The 23,584-nt window shown below is 44.0% G+C and overlaps 1 protein-coding gene and 1 long non-coding RNA gene across 2 annotated transcripts in view; one reads left to right on the top strand and one right to left on the bottom strand.

The window, feature by feature from the left end:
- Positions 1-23,584, bottom strand: part of l(2)k05819 (transmembrane protein 94-like protein l(2)k05819) — an 82,821-nt gene that overhangs the window by 19,333 nt on the left and 39,904 nt on the right. The window contains exons 14-24 of the mRNA XM_037430522.2: positions 22,517-22,615; positions 21,314-21,561; positions 18,592-18,826; positions 16,718-16,801; positions 16,092-16,162; positions 12,454-12,589; positions 9,006-9,088; positions 7,408-7,570; positions 6,019-6,227; positions 4,839-5,016; positions 2,265-2,519 (exon numbers count right to left, since the gene is read on the bottom strand). Of these exons, the coding sequence (XP_037286419.2) occupies positions 2,265-2,519; positions 4,839-5,016; positions 6,019-6,227; positions 7,408-7,570; positions 9,006-9,088; positions 12,454-12,589; positions 16,092-16,162; positions 16,718-16,801; positions 18,592-18,826; positions 21,314-21,561; positions 22,517-22,615 (1,761 nt within the window). The remainder of the gene's footprint in view (positions 1-2,264; positions 2,520-4,838; positions 5,017-6,018; positions 6,228-7,407; positions 7,571-9,005; positions 9,089-12,453; positions 12,590-16,091; positions 16,163-16,717; positions 16,802-18,591; positions 18,827-21,313; positions 21,562-22,516; positions 22,616-23,584) is intronic.
- Positions 14,644-18,670, top strand: LOC142767419 (uncharacterized). Its single transcript, XR_012884865.1, has 3 exons — positions 14,644-14,765; positions 15,928-16,021; positions 18,549-18,670. It is a non-coding gene; the product is annotated as an uncharacterized LOC142767419 (long non-coding RNA).

The following is a 23,584-nucleotide window of genomic DNA, read 5'->3' as shown; positions in this document are numbered from 1 at the left end:
GAAGAATACAGTCACGCCCGATATGAGTTCAAACACTCTGGCCGTTGTGAAAGCACCGCCAACGCTGCATTGAAGTGCCGACATAGAAATTGACCGACAATGTAAGCACTGTTTTGACTACTGGTATTTCCAAGACCGATTTCACGCTTGCCAATGTCCTTGTATATAAGCTTAAGGCCCTTTGAATTTTGGCCACCGTCTTGTAGCTCATACTGAACACCGCAGTACAGTACTGACGGATAAAAGCGGGCAATTTAGGGCTTGTGGGGGTGCTGACAGCACCTGTAAAGATTTGTGCTGCATGGCGCGCGTGTCTTGCCCAAAGCCGCATTTCAGGGTACAACCATTGGGTGATAGGTGGCGTGTTCACGTTGAGCACCACTATTATCATCAAGGTTGTTACAGTGGTAGCGCCAGCAGTGACCCCTGGCGGAAGCAAGCCTTGGTGGCGGGCCAGATTCGAGCGAGTCTTTAATGTGCGTGGCGGTTGCCGTAAACGGTTGTCTCTAGCGTGGGTCCTCGGCACGTGGCACCGCAGGCCTGCACGCCGGGGGTCCTCGTGGTAAGTCAAGCGTTGGCGACACCGCCTTGGGTGTGTTAGTGTGTTTTCCATGTTGTGTGTTTGTCGTGTTATTGTGTGACGATGTCCTAGTGTGTTAATTACAATTGATCTATCGATTTGGCGGACGATATCATCGTTATAAATTAGTCAAATGTATGTATGTTGTTTGGTTTGCCCCGACCGCATCTGCTGAGTCTGTTCACTCCAAGAGCGTGGCGTGGCGCTCGCCAATGTCGAAACCCCACACGCTAAGTAATGCACCTGCTTTCGTTTCCACCACTGTCTTCAGCTCGGGTCTAGAGGCATATTTTGGACTCAAAAGCGCACATTAGAGCAAAAATTATCTTTCGAAACGTGATTCATTGTGACATAACATGGTTATCTCGAGAACGGTGCATATCAGCTGTCATGCTAACAGGATTGATGCCTTGTTTGAATCCTAGAGTACTGTACACAAAAAGCAATAGAACAAAATTAGCCCACTCACTGTCAAAAGGGGCAACACACTGTAAGTGCTGTTTGCACAATAAAGCACTGTTGGTGAGTGGTCACGTACCAACATGCTCATAAACTGCTCTAGTGAGCTAGGCGTACACTCAAGCCTCATTACAATGAAGTATATTTGCAAAATCTTACCAGCATTTTTTAGATGATTTAAATGCAGGAAAACCTATAAAATTTCTGCTACAGCTTGGTGTACCTGTAGGTGCGCACACTACCTTAAGGTCGCAACAGTGGAAAACTTGAACACTGCCATAAGTGTGACTTCAAGGCTGCACTCTTCAATGGGCAAACATGTGCCCAGAAATGCGAGCTGCATTCTTTGAAAAGATGGCTGTAAACACTGTCACTGAACCTGAACTCAAGAGCCAAGTTGATGCATAATCTGCAGACGCACCCACTGAGTATTCTAGGTTACATTGCCATGTGTACTCCTTTTTTTTCGCAATTTTATGTTGCCGGCTTGTTACACATTGTACGACCACAGTGAACCTTCCAAATTATTTTAGAGCTTTCTGATACGTTTGACCTAAAAGTGAACAGTTGTGTTTATCTCTGGTGGACAACAAGTTGAAAAACAAAATCATGGGCACATATTCCAAATACCTTTAAAAGGGAAAGGGGGTGCTTGCTTGGGATTTTACAGTATGCTTGGGCGTGGTGGCAATTCAAGTTATCTTTTTTAGCACACTAAAAGAACACAGACGAAAAGAACGACACACACTGTCTGCATAATTTTTTCCCCCCCTTTGTTCAGTGAGTGAACTAAAAAAAATTGAACATTCTCGATACAGTGTGCTGAGCGTAAACTTGACTACAGTGTCCACTGGACCAGGTACACTCAGTGCTATAGAGGTCGCGAAAAGGTATGCGTGACAATACCTACAGTTGAACTCCTTTACAAGAGGCATGCTCCAGGCAGCATTTCAGGTCTTTTATATAAGATGTCTCTTATAAGCAGGGTACTAAGCATGCATTTTCTAATCAACCTGTATTTTACTATAGGCACATTGGTGTCTCTCACATGAGTGTCTATTACAAAGGGGCTCGACTGTACAGTCATTATAAGGGGGTACAATTGCATGTAGCTTTGTTATTCAAAGCATGTTGTTATATTTACCTCATCGATTTGAGAGAGAAAGAGGAACGAGAGAAAAGCAGAGAGGCCAACGTAAACTTCGTCCGCAATTCAGAAACGCACCTGACGGTTTACGCGTGGGTGACTCTTGCCCGTCGCTGTGGTCATGACGCGCGGGTTGTCGTGGGCGCTGCTGCCGAACACGAGCGCCAGTGCAAGCGCGGGCAGCAGCGCCCCCAACAGCCACAGAAGCTGCGCGGGCGAGAGTGCGGGTGGTAACGCCACCAGTGCAGCCAGCGTCTGAACCAGGGCCAGGCTCAAGCAGCAGCAGAGCAGGAACTGCATGGCGCTGCGCACCGCCTGGCTGAAGTGGCGTGCCTGTGGGCATTGCGGTCATTTCTACCAGTGTAACGAACTGGCAACAGTGCAGAAACATGCGTACCCTAACAATAACCACGAAAACCATAAAATGTTACGATTGGATAGTGCAGTTGAACTGCGGTATAACGAGCATAAATAATGAAATTAGTAAGTTAACTTTGCAGTATTAGTGCCAAAGCTGAAGGAAAAGTGGAGTGGGTACAATGAAGAGAGCAGAGTATTAATTAGCAAGATCTAATTTGGCAAGGTCTTAATTAGGTTGGTACACGCAACCAGGGCCTGGTGCTATCACCGAGTTCGTAGCGCAGCCTGCCCATGACGACAGAAATGGCTACCTACATTAGATCTTAATTTGCTGTTCTTAATTATTGAGGCAATAATTAGCATGCTCTTAACAGGGGTGCAACAGCTGAACTAGAATTTGGATCAATTTTCAGAGCAGCAAAATGTAAATTTTGAAGCACCAAAATCCAAATTTAGAGCAGGTTAACAAAAAAAAAAACACTTTTTTATGATGAGAGATGAAATTTGGAGCAGTATTAAAAAATCTTAGATTAAAAAAAATATATTTACAAACCTTTCAACATCACCTAAGTTGCACAGAGTAAGCACGAGTGCTGCTATTTCAATAAAGCAGTATTTTGAACCATCCCACTGAGTAAGCAATAATGAAGTCTGCATAAGCATTTTCCGCACCTGTCAGATCTTTAGACACACTCTGCAAATTCATATGTAGTTCTGCCAAGCTGACAATCCTAAAATTCAGGAGACTTGTAAAACTGAGGAGTAGGAGTGTCGAAAAAACAAAACAAGAACAAATGCTTGCAAGGTGCGTCTGACCAGATAAAGTAACAATGGTGGGCACCCATTGACCCAGTGACAGCATCAGTTATCTACCACAAGGAGGATGCAACTTCAGGACAGATAAATGTTTTATGTGCCGCTTGTAGCACGTCAAGTTTCTTTGCATGCAGAAAACGTGGCACACGCTTACAGCTTTAGTTCTTAAAATGCCATAGCTGCGTTTTCTGACTAGGAAATTCATGTTTCACACAAAGTGTTGGCTACGACAATGCATTTTTGGTTCTAAGTTGCGATGTTCCGCCGATCAGTATCGGCTGCGGTCAGCGGACTGACGGGTGTGCGGCGTTACTACTTTATTAGGTCGACGGTGTCTCGTGAGTGCCCTGACCTAACGAGTACATATCTTACACTGTGGTGTAGGGCAAGGGTCTGCGTGCTTGGACTGATTAATGACACGAACTGAGAGTGGCCAATGCGCCCTCTATTTCTTGCGCAAGTTAGTGCACCTAAGAAAATTTTGAGGCAGGACGGACATTTTGACGCAGCTTGTCGCAATTTCAGCAAATTTCATGATTCTGGTGCAACTCGGCGCAAAATTGGAGAATCGTATCGAATTGGCACTATTGGTACAGCTGTCCTACCCCTGTCTCCCTGTCTTAACTAGTAGTGCCTTGACTATCATAAAACATGATTGTAAATCAAGATATTTAGTGCCCTCTTAATTAGAAAAGTACTAAATTAGCATGGACATCATTAAATGGTTTCAGTTGGCAAAGTATTAATTAGCACAGTTTTAATAAGTAAGGTCTCGCATAGTCTCACTGCATTTTACTCCAGACAGACTGGCCCTGCAGGCGTGTGCATACTGGGCAGCTGTGCCAGGTGCTAGGCGATGTGAGATGCCTTATATATAAGGTAGAGGCTATTCATGATGATGGTAGCTTCCTGATGAAATTGCATAGCATAACGAAAAGCTTAGCAGTTCCGCAGTAAAAATATTGTTTTAATGAAGGAAATATGAAACGTGACATGGCAATATAAGTTGTCTTTTTTTGTCAGATTAAATTTCCATACATTTACAACACAATTACATTTTAATTAAAGACTACAAATAATGCTCTCTCCACTTTCTGCTCCCACTGAGACAGGTTGCCTGTGCTAACTCCACCTTAACAAGGGCTAGTAGATTTCGGCTTTGGATGGGAAAGCATCGAAGCATATGACTTAGCAAGACAGTCGTACCAGTTGGCTCCTTATTTTGAGCAAGCTCCGTTTAGGCTGAAACAGATTAGGATGAAAGACTAACAAATAAAGACAAAGAAATGACTAGTACTAGTCCATGTCTCTTTGTTTCTTGGGCTTATGTCCTCGTCTGTTACGCATTACAAGAAAAAAAAAGAAACATTTGCAAGTAATGCTTGTTGTAATCCATTGTTAATATTGCCTGGGTCAGTTCTTTGCGTCACATTAAATATTGCACAGACAATGATGTTGAACAGATCGAGGGCCTACCTCCCAAATGAGATGATACAGGCTGAGGCTCTTCTCACGCGGGCTGCTCAGCACACACGGCAACGAACCCAGGGTGTGGGCCAGGGCTCGAGGGGTCATCGACACCCTGGCCGATGGCAGTGGTGATGGTGCAAGCTGCCGTGCACACAACTGAGGGGCCAGTGGTTCCAGAGCTATGCTGAATCCATTGACAAAAATTGAAGATCTTTTATTTAGCACGACTGGCCAACAGCAGTAAATATTTTGTGATGTCAAGGTCAAAAAACTAATTACAGAAAAAAAAAGCTGAGCCAACTACTATAAATTTACGGTATGGCAACAAAAATTATTTCGAAAAGCGCAATAACAAGAAATGACTTAGCAGATTAGTGCTGGTTTTACACTAACAGACACTGTAATCAAGAATAATAATAATATTATCATCTGGAGTTTGATTTCCCAAAACAACTATATTGTTGCACAAAATATTATTATGAGAGATGCCGTAATGGTAATAAATGGTGGGCTTCGCAAATTTCTACAATCTGGTATTCTTTAACGTGCACCGAAATTGCATAATACACGGCCTCTAGCATTATGTCTCCACCAAGATGTGACCACTGCGGCTGGAATTGAACCCCCAACCTTTGGGTCAGCATCCATACTCTGTTATTAAGGTCAAACAATTAAACGTAGCGTGGCTCAGGAATGCAAAGACTACAAAGTTTATTCTAAAGTGCATACTACCAGGCTTTTGCAAGTCAATGCCTCCATACGAAGCTCCTTATTTCTCTTCTAATGTGCTACCAGGTGCCAACAAGTCCCTGTTGCAGCCCTATTAGCATATGACCCTCAAAGTGCTCGTCCTTGACTACCGCAGCCCTGAGGACTACCTGCAGACATAACTGCTTGTGAGGTCGATTCTCATTACCAAATGGGACATTGTGAGCATTAAAAACACGTCTTTCGTTTAAATATCAGTTGGACTCTAATGTCAGAAACTCCGCGTGCATGGTTCCCAGTAACTTGAGCCCATCACAGCCGTGATTACTTGGACTATGGGAAATGTACAACGACACATCTGTGGTGTGACGGTGTGTGGCTGGAACCAGAGGTAGGCTTCGGCACCAGGGACGCATACAGTGAGCCTCTTCAGGTTTGAACTCATTGAACTAACCCATGCCTATTTCTGCAGGCCTACCTGCAGTCGGCCTGCAGAAAGACGGGCAGGTTGTAGAGGCTGGCAGCACTTCCTATGCAGCCGACCACCTCGCCGTACTCTTGCATGATGCGCACCATCTCCAGGGTGGCCTCGGGTGTGCAGTCCGTGAACAGGGACACCAACAGGGGCACGTTGTCCACGTGCTCGATGTGCGGCCGGATGTTCTCGATGCCCCGAGGAAGCTTGGCCTGCACACGAGAAGCATGCAGCAGCGACAGATTTGCACGAGGGCTACATGCTCAATCCTCAATAGTGTTGACCTGTGGGCGAGTTGGAATGGGATGGTCTTTTCACATTAGAACAGCTTTGATGTACACTCAAACCTCGATACAATGAATTCGTATATAATGAATTATCGGTTATAACAAGGTAATTGAAGAATAGCTTTGTCATAGATACAACGTAACGAATAATCATTTATGACAAATTTTTGAATATACGTAACCAAGTATTTTCGTGGCAGATGTGAGCTAGCTAGTTATAATGAGGTTTGAGTGCTGTGCGAAAGAATACACCGACATGAGAAGATACAAAGCCCTTTCTTGCATCTGTGCATCCTTTCGCACTGCATCAAAGCTGTTCAAGTGATTTACCAACAAGCCATAATTGCAACCCTTGTCTTTTCACGAACTGTGCAGTGGCACAGGTCTGTCTTTTTTTTCTTCGTGGCCTGTCCTGATCAGCAGTTTGAAGACAAGTCCTTCCTCAGGACAAAGTATTTCCGTATAGCTCTAACCATAAACTAGATCTGTGAATTACGGGGGTCGGAGGGGGAGGCAACTGTGGTTTCTCCTCCCTTCGATCTAAGCCACATAAGGTTAATGACGCCACGGCCAAGAACGCTAATAACCACAATTACCGACTCAGTGCACTCTAAACGGGTGGCCTACTGCTGAAACAAACCTTGTGCAAGGGGATGCGAAATTTCAAGCACGACAGAGGTTTATTTTGAGCGCATCACTGAGCACACTGCCCCCTCAGCTTCTATACACCCCACCCCACACAACCTCATCTCGTTTTGAGGGATAAATGACCATGGAATGTTTCCTTGCCTTACAGACTTGTTTCAAAGTTGTTCTTGCAAATACGTTGTTGCGTGTTCTAATCTGTTTCGTTCTGAAGGGTTTTCCAAAAGGATACATTTCTGCAAATAAGGAGGAACAAACAAGACAAAAAAGGGGGTCTGAATATGTGTGAAGCTTGTGTCCTCACTTTATTTGTCCCCAATTTATTTAAATAATTTGATACACTCGCTGGTACTGGTTTTTACTGGCATTACATGAACGGCCAGTCTTCCTCTTAACGTAGCTTCACTCCTCCTGCCATTCATGCTCAGCTACTGCCTGAAGAAATGAGGAACTTGCTGACCCGATTGGAGATGTCAAAGGCAACCGGTGCTCCCCTGTCGGTGCTGCTCTCGGTGGCGCTGCTCGGAGAAGGACACGCCGAGTCGCCGTGGGTCCACAGCGGGTCCGACTCGTCACCGCTCACGGTCCCTTCCGCATTGTTTCCCGTCCTGATGACACTTGTACTGGAAAAAAAAAGACACGACAGCCTTTTCTTGCAATGACATGTGTAGGCATGAAAAGACGTGTACTGTACAATGTAGAGAGCGCACAGTATGAAACGTGACATTTGAAAGAGGATGGCGATATTTAAGGGAACCTGAAACGGCTTTTAATAGTAAAGCTCTATAAGCCGTAAAACCGTAAAAGCTTCGATGTGCACAAATGTGTAGAAAAAGCTATCACCACCATAAACAGGTGTTTGCACCAGAAATCGGGCCGATCCCATTACGTTTGAACCCTTGTCCGCTAATATTGAAGAAGGCAACATGCGCACGGCAAACAACTAATAAGGATTTCTACAGAGGTGTAACCAGCTATTGAGAGAAGCCTTAATAAAGCATCGGGGCTCACCCAGAGATAAACACTGTGGCCACATGTTCCAGCTTCGCTGCAGCATCTGTTCAGAGTGCTTCAATAGAATTATACAAGCTCTCAAAATTTTCGAAGCATGAAGCGCAACATCGATCACAAGGCCATACACACGAGGCCAAAAAGCACCGAAAATAGACAAGACCACATATGTAGTATACTATGCTTACGGTAGCTGCAGTACACCAGTGTCCTGCAGTCATTTTAAACATGAAGCTCTGTAGTCATTTATATAACCCATATTTTGTCTCACTCACTGTCTAACAGCTTTCGCGACTTTGCTGCGTTTTTTCAATTCTCTTTCCAAAACTAAAAGCAAGGAAATGCTCAAAAGAGTCCTAGGTGGCGATGAAAGTAAGGCAGCGGACAAAATATCAGAGAATAAAAAAATCATTTCGACTTTTTTGTCACACACACCCACTGCACAAAGCTGTTGAAGACAACATTGTTAACAGAAACAAATGCCAACCAGCCAATTGCATCGCTACAAGGATATTATTTCGATATTATTTTTTCCCAGATGTCACAGAAATATGTAGGAAATTAAAAAATGCTACCGTTGTTCTATAAAGTGTCACTGACTTTTGAAAACGCTGATAAAGAACATATACGAGAGCGTTCAATTTCAACTTTTCACTGCAAAGCGACATAAGACACTTCATGTTCATTCTGCACATACTGAAAAATGTCAGTAAATTTTAAACTGTTCTGGAAAGGATATATCTCATCTTAATGCAAAGTGTCAAGTATTAGGTAACTTAATGTACCCTGTACCTTTTTTATGCATGTAACTGAACTGTCTTCTCTGTTATGACTCTCTATGAAGGTTGACAGTGTTAATAAATACGAAAATTATATCCCCATAACAATGTAACGACACGAGAAGATTACACCAACATTACAAAAATTGCAAATGTAGATGTATCATAGAAAAACTCCGGATGCACGCCGAGCTGTCGGGAGGGAGATGCGCATTGGCCAACTTACGCAAACCGCTCACAGAGCTGACCGGGATCGGTCGGAACTCACCGAGACTGCGGCGAATCACCGTAGCGACTGCCAATCAGCTCGGAATGCACCAGGTTGGGGGCACTGATGCTGCGCGGGGGAGCCTGCATGCCGAAACGGTGCGGCTGTCTGAGCACCAGTGAAAGGCAAGCTGAACCGGTACATTGATACGCTCTCGTGACGGCAATCTTCACCTGTTCTGCCGTTTCAATTTTACATCCGCTTAGTTATATTCGACCTAATCTATAGGTAGGCGAACTCGCACATTAGTCGAGTCATGAGTCGACTCACTCAGACTTGAATTGAGCCGTGAGTCTGACCCCCCCCGTATTCACAAACGCTCCTTGACTCGACTTTCACCCTTCACTTGATGAAGTTGCACACTGCACCGCTGCTCGGCTGAAAATGACGCTGCGCAACTCGAGAATAGCAGCAAATTATCACTGATATGCAGTGACTTTCCCTGCCTAGAGATGGTGCTCCCATCGGCTTTTTCAAGTGAAGGTGGAGCGTTGAGTGAAGGGGTGTTCTAGAATACGGGGGTAAGTTTGAGTAAGTCCGGGTGAGTAACGTTTTGCCGAGTTTAAATCTGAGTGAGTTCAGTGGAAGAAAAATTTTCAGGAGTGAGTCCGAGCAAGTTCGACTAAGAGAAAACTTTGCCTAGTCTGAGTCCGAGTGAGTCCAAAGTGTAAAACATATTTCTTGAGTGAGTCTGAGTCAGTTCCACTTTTCTCTGTCGACTTATGGCCTTATCTAAAAAAGGTGCTCTGATGTCTTCCATGAAAGTCTCAAATAAAAGGTGACACAGTTTCTTGTATATCACATACCGTACGTAATAATGGGCGCTTTTAATGATAATTAGCACCTCTGATAATGAGCCATATGTAATCAATGAATGACTTCACAGTAAAACAACAGCTTTCAATGGTTTCAGGTGTGGCTGCATGGCAGATGTTAAATGGCAGTGACGTTAACATAATTTCTTTGTAAGCATTTGGCACAGGTATCAGAGCTTTAGAATTAGGCTCTTGCAGTTAAGGCAAAAACTAAGGCACACTTCGAGCTACAACGTAAAAACTGAGGCACACTTCGGGCTACAACGTGCCGGAATAAGTTGCTTAAGCCTTGCGTGTTCCATATTTTAATCAATTATTGATTTATTTGCTCTCAGTTTTTGTGCATTATCGGTGGAAGGGGCTTAACACTGGTCGCTATGAAATAAAGAACACCAGACACAAGAGTAACAAAGAAAATTGAAAATAATCAATAAAATTACACAAAAATGTTCACTTTTAAAAATATAACATCGATAAATATAAAAATAATGACAATGGGCGTAGCATTCTAAATTCCCATTTTTATTGCTAACACTGCGTTCCTCAGCCTCTTCTGTCCCCTTTCTGTATTGAACCACAGAAACGTCCTTGATGTCAGATAATTTCTGGAAGCATTTAATTAACAAACATAGTTGCAAAATACCAGCACCAGTTATTGCTCACCACAGCTAGCTAATAATATTGGCTAACTTTGACAGTCTACTCTTACACCAACACCGACTTTTCCTTCGGTAAATGAATACAGGCAGATATGTGGTACAATAGTAACTGAATACGGTGGTAAATAAATACCGCCTGAAATATTCATTATCAAGTACGCCAGGTACCCTCAAATCTCCTTATAACAATGTTTCACCTTACACAAAAATAAGTTCGTTACATCCAAAACTTTGTTATAAAGGTATATTCCTCACACTACCTATATTACAAGACTGTTGTTAATTTACTTCGTTAGAACCAATATTTCATTATAATCTGCATTTTTTATATTAAGGTTTGAGTGTAGCACAGTCGTCGACCATTTTTTTTGATGCTGAAAATTCGGACATACCCGTTTATTCGGACAACTTCTCGGCACCAGCACTTGACCAATTGAAGCAATGTAAACTAGCAAAAGAAAATTCGGATGCCCCACAGTGCACTGTTTGATTTTTCGGACACTGGCTGGTTGATAGTGCGGTGTCAAATGCCATGACCAGCTGTTTGTGGTATTTACAATATTTTTGCTAAATTTCCAGCACCAAAGGGCTGCGCGGTCGCACTGGCAATGGCTAGAGATCACGGCAGTCAAAAAGTCGATGCAGAAATAACAATTGTCCATCTCGAAGGTTATGTGTTAGATTTAAAGGCCATTTTCCATGATTTATTGATATGTGGGGTTTAACGTCCCAAAACCACCATATGATTATGAGAGACGCCGTAGTGGAGCACTCCGGAGGTTTCTACAACCTGGGGTTCTTTAACGTGCACCCAAATCTGAGCACACGGGCCTACAACATTTCCGCCTTCATCGAAAATGCAGCCGCCGCAGCCGGGATTCGAACCCTCGACCTGCGAATCAGCAGCCGAGTACCTTAGCCACTACACCACCACAGCGGGGCAGGCCATTTTCCAGCTTTAGCCAACTGAGTATCTATTGAATGGCTACCACAGCCAAACTGCAAGCTAAGCCAGAATTGGAATCTGCTCATTGTGACGTTCAAATGGCCCCACATAAGAAACTGACAGAGAAAGGTCAGAATCATGAGCCCTGCAGTATGCACTAGCCTCACATCGTTGCTTTTTGGCATTTGAGAGTTTGCTTGTAGGTTGTTTCTGGACCAGGCTTGATCTACTGTTACGACTCCGATCGACACCACCCATTCCATCTGTGCCATTGACACTAATGATGAAAGTACAAGACATTGACGATTGTGAGAACAGCCGCCAAATCGAAAGCAGCCAGATTCAATTCGACATTGCTCTGGAAATTTTGTCGAGTTAGGCGATGAACAGATCGTCTTGTCAGGTCACCGAACCAGTGCAGGTGAACAGTGGCTGCAGTGAAGAGTCACCCACACCACTGTTATCAAATGCAGATTTGGCGTAGGCCGTAACAGCGCTACAGCCCAAACACTGGCTGAAGTACTGGCCGAGTTGATTGTCTGTGATCGTGATTGAAGGCAGATGTGCATTGACAAGCTTTTTTGGTCACTGGGCCAATGAAGGTGCTAGTTTTTTTCCTGGTGAATTCCTTTTCTCAGATTCTCCATTATTGGGACTTTTGGGCGGTTCCTGCAGAGTCTGAATAGGCCGTAGGTGACCGCACGGTTGTCTACGGTACATGTAATGATAATAACTTATACCTCGATACAATAAACTCTGATATAACTAAATACCAGTTATAATGAAGTAAACAAAGCATATTATTGTAATAGATACAGCGTTTGAAATATACTTTTATACCAAATTTTCGAGTACAACGAACTTGTTTTTGTGTAAGACGCAACTTCGTTATAATGAGGTTCAAGCGTAACGTGCCTGGTAGAGTGTGACCCTGCAAGGCTAATGCTGGCTATGTGTTTTCAATACAATGCCTGTCAGTCTAACGGCTTCCTTTTAGAACCAGGATGTACACATGCAACGTAGCGTACATTCGTCGCCTTGCTGTCCACGACGACGACTCCATGGGGGTCGACCGTTACCACACCCAGGTTGCTCGACGGTGCGGACGTTGCACTTTTCGCCGACAGCTGCGACTGGTGGCAAGTCGACGCGTTGCTGTCGGTCCTGCGACAAAATGTTTTGTCTGCAGTTCGCCAAATGTGCTGACATTCAGAGAGTAAACCCGTGGGCAAAAGTAATGATTGGATTGATATGTGGAGTTTAACGTCCCAAAACTACCATATGATTATGAGAGATGTTGTAGAGGAGGACTCTGGAAATTTCGACCACCTGGGGTTCTTTGACATGCACTCAAATCTGAGCACACGGACCTACAGCACTTTTTCCTGTGGGCCTACAGCATTTTCGCCTCCCTCAAAAATGCAGCCACTGCAGCCGGGATTCGATCTTGCGACCTACAGGTCAGCAGCCGAGTACCTTAGCCACTAGACCACTGTGGCAGGGCCCGTGAGCAAAAGTATATAAATTACAAGAGCGCATGCTAAAACTGTCATTCGCATCATCTACACTCAAACCTCATTATAACAAAGTTGCATCTTACAAAAAAAAGTTCATTATATCTAAAAATGTATTATAAAGGTTTATTATAATTGCAAGACTTGTTCATTTACTTCATTATAATTGGTACTTCATTACATCTGGGTTCGTTATATCGAGGTTTGAGTGTAGTACAAGCCTTGGTCTGGTAAACATGTGGCTAGAGCTTGCTGTCAACAGCAGACGGCTCACTACTAGATGGCGATAATGGTGATTTCAGCATGTGGCTTCCATAGTCCACATACTTTTGCTCAAGGGTGTACAACTCAAGCGCTTGCTATATAAGAAGCCATCTCCACGATATCCTGGTAGTATGATGCATTATGCAGGAGAGTAGATAGGTGGGCTACTTGGCATAGGCTCTTTATGAAGACATAGGAGAGCAAACGAGCTACAGAAAGAGTTGGACACAAAACAAGCACAGACGCTTATGCACGCTTGTTTATGCCCTGCTCCTCATGTGCCTCATTTGTTTGCTTAGTCGAGTTCTTATAGCAAAGCAATAAGTTACGTGAGATGACGCATAAACGCTAACTTACGCTGGTTTTACTTAGACAGAAAGATCGATCTCTGTATTGGTTACAGGAATATCACAACGAGTAGAAGGCACCAAGGCTTAACAGCGGCTCCTGCTCATTCAGGATGACACGTGCCATTCGACGCATTCTGTTCTGCATTTCATTTGTGCCATTTTGCGTTGTAAGTCAAAAGCAACTTGGCCAACTCTCTTCATGCATCACAACACCTACTCGGTTGAGCTAGTTCAGCGCGACAAAAGCAAGAATGTATACAATAGACATTGACAAAATCCGAGGACAAGACCTGTACAATGCAACTTTAAACTCGTTTGTTCAAATATCCAGTTGTCATTTATGCATGCAAAGGTTGAGTGTGACACAAACGAGCCTATCTAAGAGGATATATACCACAGTGTTTTCGAATTAACTATTTGAAAATTGCCACGTGTGTGTCTTGTTTTCTGTATTTGTTTAGGTCATCTAAAGTGCACACCTATTTTCATTACTTTTGTGATTGGTCTTCAAAATCATAGAAGTGCACTCGAATTTGGTTTAAGGGATACTGAACGAAATTTGGAAAGATCGACGAAAATTATACCTGTGTCACACGGGCGCGCAAAAAGTCTTTTAAGTAAGCAGTCTTTTACGAAGTTGAAAGACTTTTAACAAAGAGGTGTTGCGGCGCAGACACACGGCAGCAACGATCTCCTTTTCGTGTTTTCGTTCGAAGACGCTAACGAAAGCGTGGCGCTAGCAGTTAAAAGCAATGAAAATTAAACGATGTATCACAATGTACAAATTAAAGACTTGTTGTACTGCTCGTTTCTTCAAATAAATTTAAGAACAAAAGATGAAGAAAAACCAATGTGAAAGTTTGTTGCACTAGTTAAGGAAGCCTTCCCATAACTAGCGACGTGCGCAAGTCCGTCTGGCACCACTGGGCTTTTATTTATCGTATTTGTTTTTCGCTGCTCTCGACTGCTCTTGACACGTTATGGGCGACCGTACGGAAGAAAAAGCGATGATCGCAAGCCTCACGGCCTGTCTTCTCGCTCTGGAAAGTGAGGCAGACGCTGCAAAAGCCGCCAAGGAGAGGATCAAGCAGCAACTGTTGTTCAGCAATTCCTTGCTGTGCACACTGGAGCTGTCGGAGAAGGCCTGCGATCAATCGATCTGGGCCTTCAGACGAAACGAGAGGTGGTTCGAGAGAACTGTACCTCACCTCGGTGAGCAGAACTTCAAGCAATCTTTTCGAGTGTACCCGTCCACCTTTCGTTTCATTGCGGAGAGCTTGCGCAGTGAGCTCGAAAGACAGTACACCAGCATGCGTGAAACCATCACTCCTGAGAAGCGAGTCGGCATTGCCCTATACAAGTTTGACCACTTGAATGCCGGGCAAACACACGACTGCCACGCTTTCCTCGCTTGTGCAAAATGGCGCGGCGCGAGACCGAGTGTCACCACGTGATATTGCAGACGCGTTGTAGCTGCTTAAGAGAGTAGAAAAGGAAATAACCATTAAAAGAGTTCATTACACCTTCTGCAGGACATGAAACAAAGAGTTTTGGTGACATAAAAATAAGCATACGCTCTATTTTTCCACCACTCGAAAATTGCTGGCGCCCACTGGTTTCGGGACTACTCATTCGGAGCCGTAAAAGAGATCGACGAACTCCGTGTGACAGAGTGCCCGTGTGACAGGGGTATTATAAATTCTACTCGGAGGATGCACACGTTCCGATAAAACAGAGACGATTTCGCGTATTTCCGAACAGTTGGCTTTATTTCTGATGGATTATCAGCACGCGAGTGCGGGCGATGATGTCACAGTCGAGAGCGCGCGTGTTCTCTTCCTTTTCTCCACCTCTCCTTTCATTCCACTCTCCCCTTTCTACAAAAACGTTCATGATTTACACTATCTGGGAGTATTGTTTGCTACCTAAACCGATGGAGCAGCTGAGCAACTAGAAAGACACAGGTGACGGCTACTATGGTTGGCTTGCCCATTTCGGGCGTATGTGACGTTGCTTCCTATAGTTTACGAAGGCGCTGCTAGATGCGGCAGTTTGTGAAAAACTCATGAATTTCATTATTTTCTTGTAGTTTTTGTCAGGAATAAGGGGTTGTCTCTGTCGATTTAATGACCTGGTCTTTCAATATAGATAAAAATCTTGGCACAAAAAAATTTGGTTCAGTAGCCTATTTACTTTGATCTTATCAGTGCCATCTCAATCGATATGTGGGGTTTAACGTCCCAAAACCACTCTATGATTATGAGAGACGCCGTAGTGGAGGGCTCCGGAAATTTAGACCACCTGGGGTTCTTTATCGTGCACCCAAATCTGAGCACACGGGCCTACAACATTTCCGCCTCCATCGGAAATGCAGCCGCCGCAGCCGGGATTCGAACCCGCGCCCTGCGGGTCAGCAGCTGAGTACCTTAGCCACTAGACCACCGCATCAGTGCCATCTCGCATTTCAGGTATGTATAACTACTATACGTACTAATGAGCATATATAGTCCAGCAATAAGCCTGGCACATGTTGCTCACCTGTGCCTGTCACTGAGCAAGGAGACGTGGCAGTTCCAGCCAGATTCGAGGCCCATCTTCTCAGAGAAACCCTGCGGCAATCATTGAGGAACTTTTAGAAAAGACAGAAGTGAAAAAGGCAAGTGTAACGAAAGAGTTGACCACCGAGCTAAGGTAAAGCTATTAGAAGGCAAAGAATGAAAGAGAAACGAGCGTGCTTAATCATTAGTGACAAATGAGTGACAACAACGATAACAAATGAAGCGAATGGTTTTTTTGCATTGGGCAGTGCGTCCAGTTGTGTTCTTTCATTATTCAAGGCACAGATAAACCGGTTGGCTCTTTCTTCACCTCTATCGCTGTTCAAGATTATTTTTCTGTACCTTTACATGAGATTGTATGACCAAGGCTGCCAATAAAGTTTCTGACAAGTTCCATATTCCTAACAGTAAAAAAGAAGCAAAAAAATTGAAGAAAACCAAAAGTTGCCACTAGTGCGGGTCAAAACAAATATCTGCAATGCTCGCAGCGCTCCGGCAGCTGGGTTAATAAAGTAACAGAAAAGATTAGAATAAGAAGTACAGCAACAATGCTGATAACAACAACAAAAACAGCGACATTGACAACAAAGGCTGCTATGCACCTACCCGACTGCGGAGTTCATTCTCCTTGGAGAAATGCACAAATCGGATGCAGGCATCCTCGAGCTGCTCCACGAGTTTCACGAAGTCCTGCACCAAGACCGCGGAATAAATTTCTTAAAGGAAAAAATTACAAAATTATAGACAGAAAGCACAGAGGAATGCATCGAAGAAACAACTGTCTTTTTACAGAATACAAATCATAATAGAATGGCAAAATTCAAAACAAGATTTAAGTTAGAGATTGTAATCTAATAAAAACCATACAAAGCAAATGCCCTTTACTGTAAAGGGGGCAGTGGTTTGTGATCTGGCTCGAACAGCCATTGTTCCGAATCACAGAGCTTCTCTAATGACACAAAAGTGCGTACGACTTCAACACCTTCTATTGTTCTGAACATGAGCACTTCAGTCTTCAAGACAGATTGAGCATCAAACTTGCGACAGGCTCGGCAGCTCATTGCAGTTCATTAGAGTAGCTCACAATTCAATCGCTGATACACTCAACCTGCTGCTTCTCAAAAGTGCCACGTCAAAAGTAGCTTACTACCAACTCTAGTAGTTACTTCTATTTGCAATCACCAAGATTAGAAGAAAAAATGAACTAGGGACAAACAAAAGAAGTGATGATGAGGACATCGTATCTTCTCGCATATAACCTGCACCCAAAAACTGAAAAATGTGCCTAAAAAGTGGTGGTTATATGCAAGTTATGCCAGCGTGCATCTAGACTTCGAGTATGCATGACGAAGCGCGATCACTATTTTCTCTTGTTATTCCCGTGTTTCAGCGTGTCAGCAGACTGCAGTGCTGTGGCAACCTGTGGTGGCATTATTGAGTTTCTTAATAATACACTACAGGCAACTCTGGCACTAGTGTCTACAGGGAGCTGCGACATATGGCGCTTCAGGCGGCGTGGGAATGATGGGTAGTACACTGATTTGTGCAAGCTTCCCCCCTTCGGCATTGTCGCGAGACGACCTTCAGATGTCGCAGGGTGTCTAGCAGTTGCTATTCACCGACGTAACCTTTCTAGGCTCCCCAATTCAAATCGTTCTACGAACTTTACAGCGGTTCATTCTTTTATCCAAAACACACGCCAGAAGACAACAATAAACAAAGCCGTAGATGTGTCTCAAGCCCGCAAGATCGAAGACTCGGCAAATCCGTGCACTTCCCACCATTCCCAGGATGGCTGAACGATCGCAGCGCCGAAGTTTCCTTCTGCAAATACACTCAAACCTCATTATAACAAAGTTGCACCTTACATAAAAATCAGTTCGTTATATCAGAAAATGTATATTCCTAATACTCTACCTATTGCAAGTCATTTACTTCGTTCTAACCAGCATTTCAATATATCTGGGTTCATTACAACGAGGTTCAAGTGTATCTCAGAAAACTTCATGGTGGCACCCTTTGGTAAGAAGCACATCCGATTTATACACCCCACTTGGTTTATGCTGGCTATTGGCCAATAAAATGCTTCCCGCTGTCCAACTTCAACTTCAGACAGTGGGTGACCGCAGCTCCGAAGCAACTGAGGACGAGCCTCCACACGAAAAAAGGGGGGGCTGAGAAAATGGCAACATTGAGCTCTGCTTGTAAGCTCTCCCTGCCGTGCTAGACAGCGGTATTTGGCTCAGATGTTCACAGCAGTGTCTGGCATGTCCACAGAATGGTTTACGACCTCCTTATTAAACTGGCGGGTGTACAAGAGACAGAAACAATGAAGCAATAGGCAATACCCTCGTAGGAATATAATCACACAAATGACACTGCTGCTATGCTGAAAATAAGTTTGCTAATACAAGCACTCTTCCATAAATGTTTGAAGGACGAGTGTTCGTGCTCATTTGAGACAATTGGCGGGCACTGACCGGGCATGCCTGGTACTGCATGGTGACCATGCCGATGAACACCTGGTTCCGGAGCCGCTCCACTGTGGCGTCCAGGGCCTGCTCCCGGCCGGCCGCGTCCATTGCCATCGTCTCCTCCTCGTGGCTCACCGAGTCCGTGCTCAGGTGGTGGCTCTGCGTCTTGTCGTCCGAAGCGACACCCAGGGTGAGCGCCACCCCGCCCACCTTCTTGCCAGACGAACGAAACAGGTGACTGCTGCAGGGGGTGAGAGCACAAGACACAAGCGCAGTCAGGTCAGGCCAGCTCATTTCCTCAAGAAACCCTTCATTAGGCAAATGAAAGAAGGGGCATTCTTTGGAAGGCTTGTTTTTTTTTTTTTTTTTCAGATATGCCAAGTAGTGACATGAGCTCAACTTGTATCAGCAACAAGTAGTCTTCTATGAGCGTCAGCTCCGCAACTATATACCTCATGCCAAGAGGCGCTCGCATGAGATAAGTGCCATCCTTTAGCTCTTAATCAAGGCACAGCATAGCGTCTGCAACTTGCTTCACTGTTAAGACACAACAAATGAAAATAACAGACAGTTATGCCATCAAATGCATAAGGCACATCATTTGTTGTTTTTGACTGCAGTGTAATGATTATGACATAAATTGAACAAAATTAAAGAGCGCAAAGAAGCACCCTTCCCATTAGTAGAATCTAAACCCACAATCTTGAAATTGCGTGTCGTATGCTCTAGCAATTAAAAGTGATTATATTATAATCATTCTGATGCAATTAAAGACAACAAATGATGTGTGCTATACATTCTTTGGCTTAATGGTCTGCTGGTTTCATTGGTTCTGTCCAGTCTTTGCCATCCTAGGAAAGTTGTTAAATAAAGTAATTTATCACTTCAGTACAATGCACAACAAAAGAGATATGAACAAGAGACACACCCAGCACAATCTTTCACCTGAACTTATTATGACACTGAGCCTGTTTATACAGTTAAACCTGGATTTAACGAAAAGGACAAATTCACAGGAAAATTCGTTGTAAAGGCGATTTTGTTATATTCAGGTTCAGTAGGATAAAAAAAATAAACATACGAAGTAAACAAAAGGGGAGCTGAAGGCGGAGCTAGCCCAAAACACTTATTTAGCGGTAAAAAACTGCGTTATTATTGCGAGAGCAATTATATGGACACGCAAAGCAGGTTTTTGCTGTCCTTGCTATGTTCCGTAAAAAGTTCAGAGAGATAATATGCCTCTACGTGTTGTAACTTTTACGAGTGAGTAAAAGGATGCGAGCGCTGCTGAGGCAGAGATCAAATAGGCCGGCCCATCTCTATTGCCAGGAGGGTGCATGTGATATAACACCTCCCCACGTGTTAGAACTGTGGTCGAATGCTAAAACAGAAAGGAAACTACCCGCATTGAACCAGCATGAAAAAAACGCGGAAGAAGGGGGTGGGGGTGGGAGGTGTTGCTTGAGTAGAAACAACGAACTTTGATTTCAAGGGCGCAGCTCACTGGCACGTGTGCTATCTTGGCAATCATCAGTGCGCTTTCAACGAGAAGAGACTGTGTGAAAAGAGCACTTCTCCCAGGACAGCCATATTTGCTTACACCAACGTTTTGTAGAATTTCTGCGATATCGGATCCAAAAGTTTGCTAGCAGCCTTACTTCTGAGAAGCTAACATTTAGTATAACATACAGTATAACATATTGCTAATATATTTATAAAACAATACAATTTATTGCCACTGCATTCATTGCATTGTATTTGATGCGCCATCTCACTGCTGTCAAAGCTAATCGGCTAGTCACGAAAGCTTTGGTTCCGCGAATTCGGCGTGGCGCATGAAGGAAGTGCATGACGAGTCGACCTCCGAAGATAAGTTGTCCCTCTGGTCTCGAAGAGTTTCCTATCAGCGCATAATCTGACATACCCTCGTTAGTGATGACATAATTGTCTGCATAAAAAACAAAAAAAAACAATGCTAAATGTCGTCGGGGGCCGCACCATGTTCACGCAGCGAAACTATACACATGCGTACGCGTACTGCTTCGAAAAAAAAAAGATCGAACAACACAGAAACCGCGGAGAACTATTCGGTAGCCTCAAGAAAAAGAGTTGCAGACACCTTTGGAGAGCAGTTCGCATGGCCAGTGACTCAAGGTGAGTTTGAGAGATGACCGGGCGCCAACACATAGTGCTGTGTGCAGTAACATGAATGCTGCTGCAAAGCTGCTTGAAAGAAAACCTTTGTCAGGAAAAAATTTTAAGTGCAAAAAATGAATGGCGTTCGTTGAACTGGCGCTCCACCAACGCATTTCACGTACGCGCAACCAACAGCCCGTCCGAAGCAGCTAGCTGCGCCGCTCCATCAACACAATGTTGCCAACAACGTCACTCTCGCTGGCTCCAGCAGTACAGTCACTAGCCCCTTTGCACAACGCTCGCTTGAAAATGTGTGGCAACGTTCCTCTAATGGCAAATCTGGAGACGTCCCAGACATAGTATTTTTAAAAGAGCTGTTGACACAATATAGACTGCACACGGGCACACAGGGAATGAAACAACAGTTAGAAGTTAGAAGAAGCCACTGTCAGAAAGACAAGTTCTTTGCTAGTGCAGGTCAATGAAGGTGGACTGATGCACTTATCACCCATATTGCGGTTGCCTCCGCCTCAGTGATATTGTGAATCAGTCGTGCCCTGCCACAATCCCTAAACTGAATCATTAAGTGTACCTGTCAGGTGGAAGTTGGAGGTAGCTGCCTTCGAGAGCCGGGTTGAGGAGCAGCGAAGGCAGGAGTGGAGCGTAGGCAAACGCCAAGCAGTAGGATGTCAGGCTGGACCGCTGGTAGAAGTCCAAGATCCGCTTGCGGTCCGAGTCGCTCAGCGGACACAGGTCCCGGCCGTCCCAGTACTCGGAGCACATGTCCAGGACGAGGTCTGCCGTGCCTTGGGTGAACATCTGCAGAGTTCCTGACAGGGCCTGCAGTTCAAAGTTGAACCTGACTAGATGGAGCGAAGTGACAAACCAAAAGTGATCCAGGCTTGCAGAAAGAAAATGCGCTTCACTCCGAATTACTTTGCAAAGACAACATTCAGCAAAATAGAACGTTTGGCAAGTCAAATATGATTCATAATGTAAAGAGGCCAGAACGGTACGGTTACACAGCATTAAACAATTAGTGCATTGTTGTATTATTTCTGTTCTGTATAGTTACCTTGCTCACACATTTTTTACGTAGTATGAACATTGCTGCATGCTGTAATACAGAAAAGGGAATGTATTTATAGATTGTGTATCTAGAAGTTTAGAAAATGTCGGAATACAGACCAGCTGACACTCACAGCCCAGGCACGACACCTTGTTTTCGACTCTTGCTCAGCCCGTCTTCAAAGCAAATGTTGTATTGCAAAACCGTGATCAATGGCAAATGCAATCAATGTCTGCAAAAGTTTTGGTGCTGTCGGTAGGCTATTACTCGTCATTCTAAACTCTTTTTAGAATTTTGGCTATCGGTTGACACCAGCTGCATATTCATATATCAAATAAAAAAACTGATAAATAAAAGCAATGTGAAACAAGCGATCGACTTGAAAGTACACACATGTAGTCATAGACATGTTAAAACGGAACTAAAAGCAAAGATTAAATTAAATAGACATCAAAGAGACTAATTAAAGAGACATTTTGGTACACAAGCACAAATTAGGAAAACACAGACTTCACCTCAAGAACTGACAGCCCTTTTCTACACTTTATTCAGGTAACTTTATAGAGGATTTTATTTTAAGCTCACATAGCGTGAATGATTGTGCCGTTCAATGCATTAAAAGAATTGTATTGAACAGGGCACATTTTACCACTCCTCGCAGCAATCGGATTCGGGACGAGAGAAATGCGGTACCGACGAAAGAGCTCACTGTGAGGGTTCACCCACCTCTTTGACGACTGCACAGCACATGCTGGGAAACGGCATCTTGAGGCGTGGAAAGTTGAGCGACCGAGCCAGCCTTCCTTTCTGGACCACTTCAGGTTGCTGCGGTGTAATGACGACAACCAAGAAAAGAAGTAGAAAGGATTCACAGCGCACTTGCTCCCTTACGGAAAATGAGCGAGTTTGGAAGCGGCTATCACGATTGCACAATCCTCTTCACTTCCACAACCCCTCGACCGTTTTGGACAAGCACAGCTCGTCTTTGCCAGACTGCGTCCAAACCGCTTTTAAAAAGTCTGGCTCGACCACTTGAGATAATACCTCCCCATGAGCGGTTTGAACAAGATTCGGTCGTTTCTGAGCTGCTACTTGTGTCGCTTTAAAAATGGCAACAATTTTTAGACATTTTTTTTAAGTTACCATTTCACATTCTTTCGCTAGTTGTGTTTAGAAAATGTTTAATGAAGGCGGCGCACGGCTCGTGCATCATCGCGGAAGAAAGTGTCGTCAATGTATAGGTCTTCGGGTAATAATTATTTAGATACCAAAGCTTTTTTATGACTTCGCATGTTATATTCCCCAGTTTTTCGACAGTGACATCATTTAACGAAGCGTAAAAGACACTGATAGGCTATGAAAAAATACACTTCAATATGCTAATGCAATTTAATATATGCTTCGATGTTTTTTCGTCAATCAAACATGCTTCTTTTTGATTAAGACAGGAAATGTGTCAGGAAAAAAAAAAGGCTAAAGGGTTAAGGAGTATGCAACTACTGGAGCTTTGATGCCGAGTCTTTTTCGAGATGATGCCATCATTAAGTTGTGGCCTGCTGCTCGACAAAAGCTCATGACGACGCGTGGTGTCTAACTTTGACGTACAGTACTAAAGCTAAGCTGTCATGACATCAGATAACACAGGCCTGTATAGGACAGTATACATCCGAGTCAATGGCCTACTAACTGCATTAGAAGAACTATGACACTCAAACCTCACTATAACGAAGTCAGATCTGCCACATGAATACTATGTTATATAACAAATTCTTCATAAATATACATCCTCAACAC

Source organism: Rhipicephalus microplus, chromosome 7 (genome assembly GCF_043290135.1).
Source record: "Rhipicephalus microplus isolate Deutch F79 chromosome 7, USDA_Rmic, whole genome shotgun sequence".
NCBI classification, from domain to species: domain Eukaryota; kingdom Metazoa; phylum Arthropoda; class Arachnida; order Ixodida; family Ixodidae; genus Rhipicephalus; species Rhipicephalus microplus.
Note: the sequence above shows the minus strand (reverse complement) of the source record. Positions and strands in the feature narration are given on the sequence as shown.